Below are 13,731 nucleotides of genomic sequence, written 5' to 3' on the forward strand. Positions count from 1 at the left end.
TGTAGGAATTTAGCCTCCCCTCCCTTCCCATCCCTAGTATATCCCAACAAATATTCCTTCTATGTATAAACCTTTCCCTGACTTTTTATAAAGTGGACTAATACAATATTTGTCTTTCTTCCCAGTCATATTTTACATGTCTTCCGATCTGAGTGGCTTGTCTTCTGGCACTGTATCAGATAGATTTCTACTGTTTTTCATAATGTTTTCAGTGGCAAATTTTTTTAGAAGTAGACCACCACATCCTTCTTCCCAGTCTGTCTTAGCCTGGAAGCTCTGATTAAAACCTGTCCACCATGTAAGACCCTACTGGTATTTGAAATACCAGTAGCATAGCTTTCAGCATCACAGCAACACTTTATGATAAACAGACAGACAAGTGGTGGTTTTCTTGTTACTCACCTTATATTTGTGGTATATCAGATTTTTTGCCCTATCTATATATTTATCCTATACTGAGGGAGCTCTAGTGGCATAGTGCCTAAGGCATTTGACTGCCAGCAAAAAGGTTGGCAGTTCAAACCCACCAGCCACTCTGCAGAAGGAAGACTGGACAATCTACTTCTGTAAAGATTTACCACCTCGGAAACCCAAAGGGGGTCACTCTGAGTCAGAATCAACTTGATGGCAGCGAGTTTGGGTTTTTTTGTTTGTTTGTTTTTTTCCCCAATACTAAGTGATTAGGACCAGAAGGGGAGGTGAAAGGCAGTATAGCCAAGTAAAGGAAAGAAACAGACTTTTTATGTGTGGATTTCTGAAGATAGGTAATAGGTACAGAAAACATCAAGACTGCTTTTTTCCTTTTTTGTGAAGCAGTATATGATTACAATTTTTTTAATCTATATTTTGTGTGACTTACTTTGTTTAGAAGTTAACGTATGAAGAAAGAATGGCTCGTCGACTACTAGGTGCTGACAGTGCAACTGTCTTTAATATTCAGGAGCCAGAAGAGGAACCAGCTAATCAGGTACAATGTTGCTTTGGACTTCAAAAAATACCTACTTCTCTGTCCCTTCTCCCCATACTCTTTTTGGACACTATTCTTGAGGTCAATTTGTGAAACGTAGAAGGCAAGTCACAGAAAAACTATGTTTAATAACATCATTCAACTTTATAGCTAATATTTATTGGGCACATAATATGCACTAGGCATTGTGTTAAGTGATTCATAGGATTATTTCAGTCAGTGATACCCTATTCTGTTTATCTTTTCATTGGTAAATTTATTCTCCAGTATCTTTCTCTTTTTGCTGTCCTGTGCTTTAATACAAAATATTTTTGCATGGAGGAAAACATTTTCACTGAAATTGCTTGAGATGGTAGTATATCTATGTTACCCTTTATAGTCTTAGTATCCAAAGTAAAATATTTATGTACAAAAAAGACTGTCCTTATTTTCTTTCTCATGCATAGTCATAAAATCACTAATCAGCAGAACTCTAAAATGCTGTTTTTGTCCTCCTGCTGCTATTAAAAAAATCACTTTGTAGATTTGCTGTAAGCTGTTTTATAATGTCTACTGCTCCTAGCTAGAGTTTCCAAATAAACTGTATAACTTCTGTTTGGAGTTGTGTAGTCTGGAAAATTAAAAAGAAAGCTTCTTAAAATAAGTATAAAGACCAAGTAAACTCTTTTCTTGTCAGAGATATGGGTTAAGCTTCAAATCGGAAAGTGTTACTGTGTATTAAATATCGCTGCTACAAAAGTTTTACCTAAGGAAAACTAGAAGTCTTACCACTATATTCTTACTATTTCTATTATTAGTCTTCACTTCTTTTTTTCTACCATTACAGGAAGTTGGGTCTCCTCATGCTTCTATAGGGAGTCCTCTGGATGGTCAAAAGGTTAAGCTTTTCATCTTTCTTCTCCTTCCAATCTTTCACTGTGTCTACTTTAGTCTTTTCTTCCTTTTTTACCTATATATGTCTTTTCTACCCTGTGTTGATTATAACATAGTTTTTGGATGATAGGACTCAAAGGCAATGTTATAATCAGTGTATATTTTAATTTAATATCACATTACTATAATATGATTTTTCACATCATTTAATTAAAAAGTTAACTAGAATTCTATCATCAGTGATTCTGTACCTAAAATCATGAAGAGTTTTTCACTTGTTATACTAACCTAGGAAAATAAATGTGCTAATTCTTAAACTGGTAAATTTGATAAGAATTAGACAAAACAAAACAACTTGTGGTATAATTTTTGCAGTTTTACTCATTCTTCCCTCAAGCTAACAAACTATTTTTAAAAAACATTGAGTAACTTATTTAAGAGAAAACCTAGTTTAAAATCTTGTAGTTATTATTACATGGGGATAAATATTTTTTTTATGAGCTATCTTCTCTTCATTGCACCTATAAGCAAGAGAAATGTAGACTCTACCTTAATCCCACAGGATATTAATGAGTTCCTTGCTTTTTTTTTTTTCCCCCCCTTTCTTTTTTAAACCAAAAGTTTGACTGGACTTTTCAGTCCTGTTTCTCTTTTAAGGAGAGTGGAAATAGTTCCTCTTTGCTGCTGAGCTCTGGAGGGGTCTAGGAACTGAAGTGAAAAACAAGAACATGGTGCCATTTTTTCTGTCATTCCTTTGGTTAAATTCTATGTAACATTGCAGCTACTTGCCACATGTACTGTGGCTTTCTGGAGATAATGTGCCACTCTGAATTGATGTTTACCCTTTGGAAAGAAAGCTGTTCCACTGTGTTTTATTTTTATAAACAGTTCAGGAATACGTACCCTTTGCCTTTTTTCTGTCCTTCTCCTTCCCACCCCCCAAAGAGAGAAAATAGAAAGAAGTCCATCTTAGAGATTTTTGCAGGGAGGGAAGGGGTGCAGTTTGGACAATGAGACTTGAAGACATAGTGAAATAGCATATATCCTTACTTACAGATGTTGTTTTTGTTTCATATGGGATTGAAATGGGCCCAGACTATGTCTTTAAGCTCTATGGTAAAAGTATCACTGTGTTTAGAACGTGTTAATTGGGGAGGAGGATAAAACTTGTGAAACACATTGTACCACAAGGGACTGAGATTGCTAACGTGACCTTTCTTTGTTTGATGTAGGAGTACAAAGTTTCCAGCTGTGAACAGAGACTCATCAGTGAAATAGAGTACAGGCTCGAAAGGTCTCCTGTGGATGAATCAGGTGATGAAGTTCAGTATGGAGATGTGCCTGTGGAAAATGGAATGGCACCATTCTTTGAGGTGAAGCTGAAACATTACAAGATCTTTGAGGGAATGCCTGTAACTTTCACATGCAGAGTGGCTGGCAATCCAAAGCCAAAGGTAAGCTGAAAACATGGCTTTTTACAAGTCATATTTTGAGGAAGACTTGTGCTTCCGAAGTATAGCATGTATAGTAGGATGAGGAGATACAGACTGATATCCATGATATAAATTGTTTTAAGTACCCTAAGGTCAGTGCCGAGGAACCCTGGTGACATAGTTGTTAAGCTCAGCTGCTAACCAGAAGGTTGGCGGTTCCAACCCACCATCCACTTCACAGGAGAAAGATAGGCAGTCTGCTGCCATAAAGATTACAGTCTAGAAAATCCCATGGGACAATTCTACTCCCTACTAGAGGGAATTGACTCAGTGGGAATAGGTTTGGTATTTTTGGGCTTAAGTTCAGGACCATCTCCAAGAAGCATTAAAATCCAAAAGAATGGGGTAGTGGAGTTTGGGCTTGAATAATAGAATAGAAAATAAATAAATGAATTCTAATTGAATAATTGACAAAGAGCTTTTCACATATCTGCATCATTTACTGCTCATGTAAGGTTATCATTGTTACTCCCAAACTGCATATGACTGAACTGACACAGTGGCTGCAATGGTGGTGGATGCAAAGACTGTGAGGATGGCACAGGCTGGGCAGTGTTTCATTCTGTTATACATACGTTCACTATGAGTTTGAGCTGACTCAGCAGCATGTAACAACAACACAAACTGACACTCCCACTCACGCCACCACCCACTGCCATCCAGTCTAATTCCTACTCATAGTGATCTCCAGGAGAGTGTAAATTGCCCTGTAGGGTTTCCTAGGTCGTAATCTTTATGCAAACAGACTGCCACATTTTTTCCCTTCAGAGCTATTGGTGGGTTTGAACTGTGGACCTTTTGGTCAGCACCCAAGCCTTTTGACCACTGTGCTACCAGGGCTCCTTAAACTCACATTCAATGAGGTTAAATAACATTCCCAAAGTTAGAGAGCTGGTGAGCAATGGGCTCAAACACAAACCTATGCTCTATACCATACAAAGAAGTAATGCTCACCATTAATGATAAAAACTTCAAATGTTTAATCTATAAAGCCAACATTTCCTATATTATAAATGAAGTCAGGTGTTTAAAAAGGGTAGTCAAAGGAATTTCTGATCCTATGGAGGACTAGGCTGACCTAGGGGACCCCCTCTCTTCATGCAAATGCTGGATAAAGAACTGCCCTATCTTAAAGGAGGATTAGAGTAACTGTTTACCAACCCAGCAAAGCATTATACAGGATTACACTCCTCCCTGCAACTTGAGTGAAAAGGAAAGAAAAAAAAAGGCATCATGAAAAATTGAATCTCCAAATTTATACTATCCCATGATGTGGAGGCAAAATCTGAGAAATTAACATGAAATTTAGTCCTGGACAATTAAAAACTCTACGTTACCAAAAGAAGCCAGCCAAAAATTGTCCTGTAGGACACCTTTACAACTTAGGTCATACCAAACATCTGCAGGTTGTTGTTGTTGTTAGGTGCCATCAAGTCGGCTCCGACTCATAACGACCCTATGTACAACAGAATGAAACACTACCCAGTCCTGCGCCACCCTCACAGTCCTTGCTATACCTGAGCCCATCATTGCAGCCACTGTGTCAATCCATGTCGTTGAGGGCCTTCCACTTTTTCATTGACCCTCCACTTTAGCAAGCATGATACCCTTCTCCAGGATATGGTCTCTTCTGACAACATGACCAAAGTAGGTAAGATGAAGTCTAGCCATTCTCACTTCCAAGGACCATTCTGTCTGCACTTATTCCAGGACAGATTTATTAGTTCTTCTGGCAGTCCAGGATACTTTCAGTATTCTTTGCTAGCACCACAACTCAAAAGCCTCAACGCTTCTTCAGTCTTCCTTATTCATTGTTCAGCTCTCACATGCATATGCAACAAACGCAACACACTGCCATTGTGTCAGATCTGACTCATAGCAACCCCTCCTTGGGTATCTGAGATGGTATCACTATGGAAGTAGATTGCCCAACCTTCCTTCCAAGGAGTGGCTGGTGGGTTTGAACCGCTAGCCTTCTGGTTAGTAGCCAAATGCCTTAGGTGATTGAAAATACCATGGCTTGGATTAGGCATACTTTAGTCTTCAAAGAGACATCTTTGCTCTTCAGCACTTTAAAGCACGTTTGTTTGTTGTTGTTGTTATGTGCCGTCGAGTCGAATCCAACTCATAGCGACCCTTCCTTGGGTTTCCGAGGCAGTATCACTACAGAAGTAGATTGCCCCAACTTCCTTCCAAGGAGTGGCTGGTGAGTTTGAACCGCCAGCCTTCTGGTTAGCAGTCAAGTGCCTTAGGCACTAAGCTACCAGAGCTCCTGAGACAACGTTTAGCACAGGGGAAGTCAGCTGCAAAGGACCTTTTTCAAGTTCTGAGGAGCAAAGATGTCTCCTTGAGGAGTAAGGTGTGCCTGACACAAGCCATGGTATTTTCAATCACCTCATATGCATGTGAGAGCTGGACAATGAATAAGGAAGACCATGGAAGAATTGATGCTTTTCAGTTGTGGTGCTGGCAAAGAATGCTGAAAGTTCCATGGACTGCTAAAAGAACTAACAGATCTGTCCTGGAGGAAGTGCAGCCGAAATGCTCCGTAGAAGCAAGAATGGCCAGACTTTGTCTCACCTACTTTGGTCATGTTATCAGAAGGGACCATTCCCTGAGAAGGATGCCATGCTTGGTAAGGTGGAGGGTCGACGAAAGAGGGGAAGGCCCTCAACGAGATGGATTGACACCGTGGCTGCAGCAGTGGGCTCAAGTATAGCAAGGATCATGGAGCTGGTGCGAGACCAGGTGGTGTTTCGTTCTCCTGTGCATGGGGTCACTAAGAGTCAGACACGACTCGGCAGCAGCTAACAACAACAACTACTACTGCCCCCTAAGGTTTCTACCTAATCTTTCAAGTTGCTATTGTCAATTTGATCCCATCGACTTAGTTTTTAAAAGATTATAATGTTCAAGGCAGACGTTTTTACTAGTTAAGCTAAAATATTGTTTGATTTTAAAATTTCAGGTGATATTTTTGGTTTAAGGTTGAAAGATTATCTCAGGACAATAGTTTCAGAGATTCATCCCCCTCAATCACTTCAGAAAGTTTAGAGTCCATGCAAATTTGAAATTAAGTTCTTCATTTTCCCACTTGTGATCAGGATTCTTCTATGGAATCTTTGATCAAAATGTTCAGTAATGGTAGCTTGGCACCATCCAGTTCTTCTGGTCTCTTGGCAAAGGAAGTAGTTGTTCATGGAAGCAATTAGCCACACATTCCACATCCTCCTCCTACTCCTAGTCGTCTTCTTCCTCTGTTCTAGGTGAATAGAGACCAATTATTGTGACTTGGATGGTTGCTTACAAGCTTTTAAGACCCTAGACGCTATGCAGCAGACTAGGAGAAGCACTAAAAACATTATTAGGACAATTAACAGAGATGTCCCATCAAACTATGATCCTAAACCTCCAAACCAAGGAACTAAATCCCATGAGGTGTTTAGTTGTACATAAGCAGCCTGAGCAGCTACTTTTTTTTTTCCTTTTGTCATTCTTGTAAATAAATCTATCACACAAACTTTTGCCATTTCAACTTTTTACAGGTGTACAGCAATTACAATAATCAGCCATACAATTCTACCCTTAATAAATGAGATTTTTCTGTCACTGTTAACCCCTTTCCCCCTCTCCCTCCCTCCCTTGGTAATCACTAATAAACTCTGGTCTTTATATATTTGACTTTTCTTTTCTTTTTATATAAGTGAAGTCGTACATGTCCTTTTGTGATTGACTTACTTTGCTGAGCACAGTGTCTTCAAGCTCCATTCATACTGTAACATGTATCAAGACTTCATTTCTCCTACTGGCTGAGTAGTGTTCCATTATATATCTGTACCACATTTACTTATCCATTTATCTGTTTATGGACATTTAGGTTATTTCTACCTTCTGGCTGTTGTTAACAGTGCTGCAGTGAGTATTGATGTACAAGTTTCTTTTTGAGTCTCTGCTTTCAAGTCTTTTGGGTATATACTTTGGAGTGGAATGACTGTTCTATTTTTAGTTTTTTAAGGAACCACCACACCAGTTCCACAGCAGCTATGCCATTTTGCATTCCCACCAGCAATGGATAAGGGTTCCAATTTCCCTATTCCTTTTCCAATGTTTGTTATATTATGGGTTGGGGTTTTTTGTTTGTGTTTTTTAATCTCAGCAATCCTAAGAATGTAATGGTATCTCATTGTGGTTTCGATTTGCATCTCTCTGATGGCTAATGATGCTGAGCATCTTTTCATGTGTTTGCTGGCCATTTGAATGTCTTCTTTGCCCATTTTATAATTGAATTATTTGTCTTTTTGTTGTTAAGTTGTCAAAGTTTTATATATATATATATATTTTTTGGTTATTAGATTCTTGTCAGATACATATTTCCCAAAGATACTCTCCCAGTTTGCAGTTTATCTTTTCCTTTTTTGGTAAAATCTTCTGATGAACCAAAGTTTTTAATTTTTATGAGGTCCCATTTATTTATTTTGTGTTTTACTGTTTGTGCTTTTGTTATTATATTACATAATCCATTGTTGAAAACCAGACCTGACTGTTCAAAGAATTTTATGACTTTAGTTTGTACATGTAAGTCCTTAATCTGTTTTGAATTTGTTTTTGTATATGGTGGGAGGCAAGGATCCTGTTTCATTTTTCTGCATGTAGAAATCTAATTTTCCCAGCACCATTTATTGAAGAGACTCTTCTTTCCCCATTAGATAGACCTAGTACTCTTGTCAAAAATCAATTGACCATAGATGTGAGGGTTCATCTCTGAACTTTTGATTCCATTCCAGTGGTCTATGAAGTCTACACACACTCTTAATCTTTAATCCTATTTCTGTTCACAGATCTATTGGTTTAAAGATGGGAAGCAGATCTCTCCAAAGAGTGATCACTACACCATTCAAAGAGATCTTGATGGGACCTGCTCTCTCCATACCACAGCTTCCACCTTAGACGATGATGGGAATTACACCATTATGGCTGCAAACCCTCAGGTGAAGATGGGTTTGGGGCTGGGCTCAGTTCTGTGTGTTGGACAATGGGACTATTTACTTAAAAGGTAGAGTCATTATTTCTTTAGCTTATGCAACTAATTTTCCAAATTCTACATCCATCTTGATTTCAGAGGATAGATTATTATTTATTTCATGAGTATTTATTTATTCCATCAGGTGTTCTTCTACAGGAATGATTGTGGTATACTCTTTCCACAACTATTATTGAGGGCCCATTATCTACACCTACTGTATACCATGTAGGTGATGAAGTTGCATTGGTGGGAAAGACAAAGTCCTAGGTAGAAAGTAAACCAATAACAAACACACAAACAATATAATTTCAGGTAAGGTTAAGTTCTAGGAAGAAAATGAAGGATAAGAGGACAGAGAAAGAGCTAGTAGCATGTATGGGCTCTAGTAGAAAAATTACAGTAAAATATTTAAAAAGAAACACATATATCAATGGAGTGTGTAAGTGTAGACAAAGTATAATTTTGATAGGACTTGTGGATAACATTCAGGAACTTTTGGTTTCTATCAAAATGTTTTATATTATTGACTAGTTAGAATTTAATAGTGGGCTACTACTAGCTGTCATGATCCCAACTCAAGCCTGCATATTCTATTTGATTGAAGATCTTGTATATTTTAGGCACTATGTTGGGTATAAAAGACACAAAAAATGAGTAAGAAGTGATTTCCTACCTTAAGAGCTCAGTGTGTGATAGGGTAGTTTTACTAACTCTCAAGAAATGTAAATAATACATATCTTTCTTTTAAAAAGGGGATAAAAATACCAATTTGATTATATAAGTAATGAAGATTGCCAGCAGTTATCTTTTTAACACCTTTGATCTATTTATATCATTCCATATTTCATTATTTCTTTTGAAGGAAAGATTAGATATTAGGAAATAATACATTTAGCAAATAAATTTAGCAAAGCTTAGGGGTCACTATGAGTCAGGTCTGAGTTGATGGCACATAACAACAACAACAACAACACAATGCTTATTACATTTTAATATCTTAATTGTCCTGTAAAGATCTTTTTCTGCAGTAATATTAGGATTGGAATAAAACTCAAACTATCCAGCTAATCAAGTTGTGACAGAACACCTGTCAATGAATAGTTTCCATATGTTATTGAGGCTCTAATTTATTCATCAACAAATACGTGACCATTACCCTGAAAAATAATCAAAATTACAAATTTCATTAAAAAGTTAGATTTTAATGCTTATTTTGTTCATGTTTCTTGTATTTGGAGGAACAAATGTGGAACTTGCTTTTTTTTTCCCCCTTCGTAATTTTAATGAAAATTTCAACTTTCAGTTTTCTGCCTATTAAAAACATAGTGGATGACTTAACAAAATTCACAATTTTGTTTTATGTTAGGTCCTTTATTCCTCTTTTCCTCTAGAAAGGCTGAGATAGATTATGGGGGTAGTTATCTGTATTCTTTAGTCCTCATCAGTACTGGGATCCTACTATCAACTATTTTTCGTAACAATTGTTTTAAATTATTATTGGAATAAGCCATTTTATAAAACAAAAGAATGGAAAGGTAAAATTGTAGTTGAGTCTATTCCAATCTTCCTCAAGTTATGGCAATGTATTTTTACCTGTGGGAAAGTTCCAGATGGGGAAAGACTCAGTGCTCAGGGCAATGGCAGTCCCAAGATGTATGTAGAGTTGAAGACAGCAGGCAAGCCTCAATAGTCTCTGATCGTTTAAACTCTCTTGACAAACTGTAATGAAGTTAGTGGATAAAAGAGGGCTGTTGAAGATTCCCTTGCAAAGAAAGACAAAGGAGGAAGGAAAAGAAACTAAAAGGAAGAAGTGACACAGCAAAGATCAGGAATGCAGAGTGATACTAATCTTACTGACAAGTCTAGGATCAGACAGGTAGACAGCATACCGTAGGGGTTAAGAGTGTGAGCTTTGGTGTAGTTGGAATTCTCTGCCATGCACTATGTTACATTTAGCAATCACGTAACCTCTCTTTGCCTCAGTTGTATCTTCTATAAAATGAAAATAATAATACAGATTTAAATAGTGCATGTACTCAGTATACTTCGTACCTAGCACATTTTCAGTAACTGTGAGTTAGTGTCTTTATTTTTACTCAAAGACCCTAGTTACCCTGTTTTAGAGCAACAGTCCTTATTGCTGGCAGAAAAGCCTTTGGACTCAGGATGTAAAGAATCCATTCTGTTTTTAGGTATTCCACTCCCACAGTATCTTGAGAGTAAGCAAGTCATCTGGGATGGACTACCCAACATGCTGCTGGTGTGTGGTCTTCTGGCCTCCTGGCTTTTCCTTTTTACCACCCCCTTGGGAAAGGAACAAGGCAGCAGATGTGGCTGTGCCACAACTGCCACAGCTGTGGGCTTGGGTGGAGTAGCTGTGAGCTAGAGGACGGGCCACACCCACCGCACAGATGATGTGAGCCACACATGAAGCTGGGAAGCTGCTCTTCTCACAGCATGCTCAGGGCCAACAGAAGGTCCTCAAGAGAGCGGCCTCTGCTCTCATTCTAGGCCCCAGTGAGTTCTGCTGCTTTACCAAACCCCAAGCTAACCCCATGGTTAACCCTCTCTCTTGCTTTACCTCTACTGTATGGCGAGAAGACAAAGAAAGGAGCAGCAGACCAGTTTACATCAGGTAGCCAAAAGCCCCTCCCTTCTAACAGAAGATTACATTTCCCCTGTGATTTAAGCATAGAGGAACATGACTTCTCTAAGTCAATCTGAGGAGCAAAAAATACAAAGAACCCCAGAAGTCAGGGTAACCAAAGCAATTACTAAGACCTAGAATTCTGTCTCTCTAGAATGGTTAATCCACCGAATATTCTAATTCAGAGGGCAGGGCTAAGAGTCTCCTTTGCTACCTAAATAACCAAAGGCAGACAAAGGAGGGGAAACTCATGAAGAGAGTCTCAAGAAAGCCTGAAGTTGGGCATTTAGGCCTCAAACATAGTGTGTAGATATGTATGTCCCCTTCAAATTGCTATGAGAGAATTTTAATATTTATGCCACTAGATAGTAGATGGAGCTCCCATCGCATAGTGCCTAAGGCACTGCTAACCAGAAGGCTGGCGGTTCAAACCCACCAGCCACACCTTGGAAGGAAGATGGGGCAATCTACTTCTGTAGTGATACTGCTTCGGAAACCCAAGGAGAGGTGGCTATGAGTCAGGGCCGACTCGACGGCACATAACAGCAACAGATAGTAGATGCTGTTCTAAGTTCTTAAACATATTGCCTTGTTGTTGTTGGTATGTGCTGTCGAGTCAGCCCTAACTCATAGCGACCCGTCCTTGGGTTTCCGAGGCAGTATCACTATGGAAGTAGATTCTCCAACTTTCCTTCCGAGCAGTGGCTGGTGGGTTTGAACCGCCAGCCTTCTGGTTAGCAGTCAAGTGCATTAGGCACTTTAATTCCAGAATGAAATGCCTACTTTTCTCTCCTGGGATCTTCAGTAAAGAGAGACACATCCAAGGATTCTAGGTGTTGGTTTTGTAAGATCACCTAGAATTAGAATGAACTTCAGTACTCACTAGAAAAACCAAGGAGTATTTTAAAAACTGGCAAGTGGCAAACCTTTTTATTTTCTATCTAAACCTTGGCATAAATTGTTATTTGTTACTATAGGAATACTATCACAAAAAACTACTGTAATCTCAGCTTTCTGCATCTGCTATTGTATATTAAAGCCTTTTATCATTCTCTTAATTTATAAATTGAAACTTGATTTAAAAGAAACACATCATAAGTAGTCACTGAAATAAAAATTCAAAAGTAAAAGCTAAATCTTTCAGAGTACTAATGCCAAAAGCATAAAGTGTAGTCAACAGAAAAGTGAAGTTAAATCCCCACTCTGTTGATGTCCTTTTGTTTCCTTGAATTTATTTTCACATTTTAAAAATATTTAGGTTTGAAAAGGAGACAATTACATCTCTTTTTCTAGCACACTGTAGACTACATGATATGAAATGACCAAGGGAAAGAGGAAAAGGCTAGAGTGGAAAAATTAGTTCAGTAATGAAACACAGACGGCACAGCTTTCCTGAGCAGTGGAAAATAATTACAGAGAGCAGCCAAGAGAAAGGGTGAGAACCAAGAAAAGAGGGAAACACTAACGTTCCGTAGAAAATTTTATAGAATATGATATTTTTCCACCTGGGTTAATCTTTTGGGAATAAGAAACACTTTAGCTGTTGTTGACTACATCCAAACTCTACTTGGGATAGAACACAAAGCTCTAAACATATACTGGACTGTGTATCCTCCTAACTGTGTGCAGCTCGAGCAATTCATAAGAGACCAAAGCAGTCACATAGTTTAGTGAAATAATGAGTGATTGTGCAGTGTCACACCAAACATAATGCCAAAACAAGGATCACAAATACAGTTTATTTTAGCCTCTAATCCTATCTTTAAGACATAACTAAATCTAAACACGGATGTTTTACTTTGTTTTGTTGTGTTGCTAAGTTACTTTGTATTGCACTTGGGCTTTGGAATGGCTGTTTTGCAGCTTGATGCTTCCTCCAACTGCATTATATATACAAGTGGCAAGCTTTTATGAAGACTAGTGTGCCACAAGTAAAATTTCATAAACTATGAAATATAAATGTTATTTCCATATTATATAAATACTTGGCCTTGCACGAAGGAGGCATCAAATAATCTTTATAAGCTGGACATTTAATATAGAATCACTTCAAGAATTCAAGCTTAATATTTGTACTATAGCTTTAAACTGTGGACTTGTTTGGAATAGAAGAGTAACTCACAGCTGAGTTAAATATAAAAAGTTGGTTTGTTGACTGTGTTTTCTTTTAGCATTTTGAAGTTCCCTGGCTCTTTTCAAGCTTTAAACATTTACTTCCATTGTTACTTCAAGTTTAATAATAAAGCAGATAAAAATAAGAAATTTAATAAATACAAAAACAATAATGTGGATCAGAGCCTACTTCTTATGATGAGTACTATGGTTAATTGGTACATTCATATAGTTAAAAATGATTTAACTATAAGTCTTTATGGCTATAAGATGCTTCTCATAAAAAGGACATTCAACAGGGAGATAGCTCAGGGGTCAAGAATGCATAGGAAAGAAGGACACAGGAAAGAGGTAACTACAGGGAGTAGGAAAAGAACTGTTACATTATGGGGAATTGCAGTCAATGTCATGAGACAAAATGTATATGAATTGCTGTATGCAAAATAAACTTTCACCCAAATCACAATAAAAATCGGGGGGAAAAAAAGACATTCAGATTTAAAACCTGAACTTTCAATTAGTGCACATTAGAACCATCTCTTTCAAAAACACTTTCAATTGAGTTCTGGAATTTTTCTTTTTCTTCCCAAATAAAAATGTCAAAATTAGGTGATTT

The 13,731-nt window shown here is 37.8% G+C and overlaps 1 protein-coding gene across 1 annotated transcript in view; it reads left to right on the forward strand.

Annotated features, from left to right (window-relative positions):
- Positions 1 to 13,731, forward strand: part of PALLD (palladin, cytoskeletal associated protein) — a 578,399-nt gene that overhangs the window by 536,191 nt on the left and 28,477 nt on the right. The window contains exons 12-14 of the mRNA XM_007952894.2: positions 869 to 967; positions 3,073 to 3,294; positions 8,172 to 8,321. Coding sequence (XP_007951085.1) covers positions 869 to 967; positions 3,073 to 3,294; positions 8,172 to 8,321 — 471 coding nt within the window. The remainder of the gene's footprint in view (positions 1 to 868; positions 968 to 3,072; positions 3,295 to 8,171; positions 8,322 to 13,731) is intronic.

The sequence above is a fragment of the Orycteropus afer genome, unplaced genomic scaffold (assembly GCF_000298275.1).
Source record: "Orycteropus afer afer isolate SDZICR_OR568_19922 unplaced genomic scaffold, OryAfe1.0 scaffold00364, whole genome shotgun sequence".
Classification (NCBI taxonomy): Eukaryota; Metazoa; Chordata; class Mammalia; order Tubulidentata; family Orycteropodidae; genus Orycteropus; species Orycteropus afer.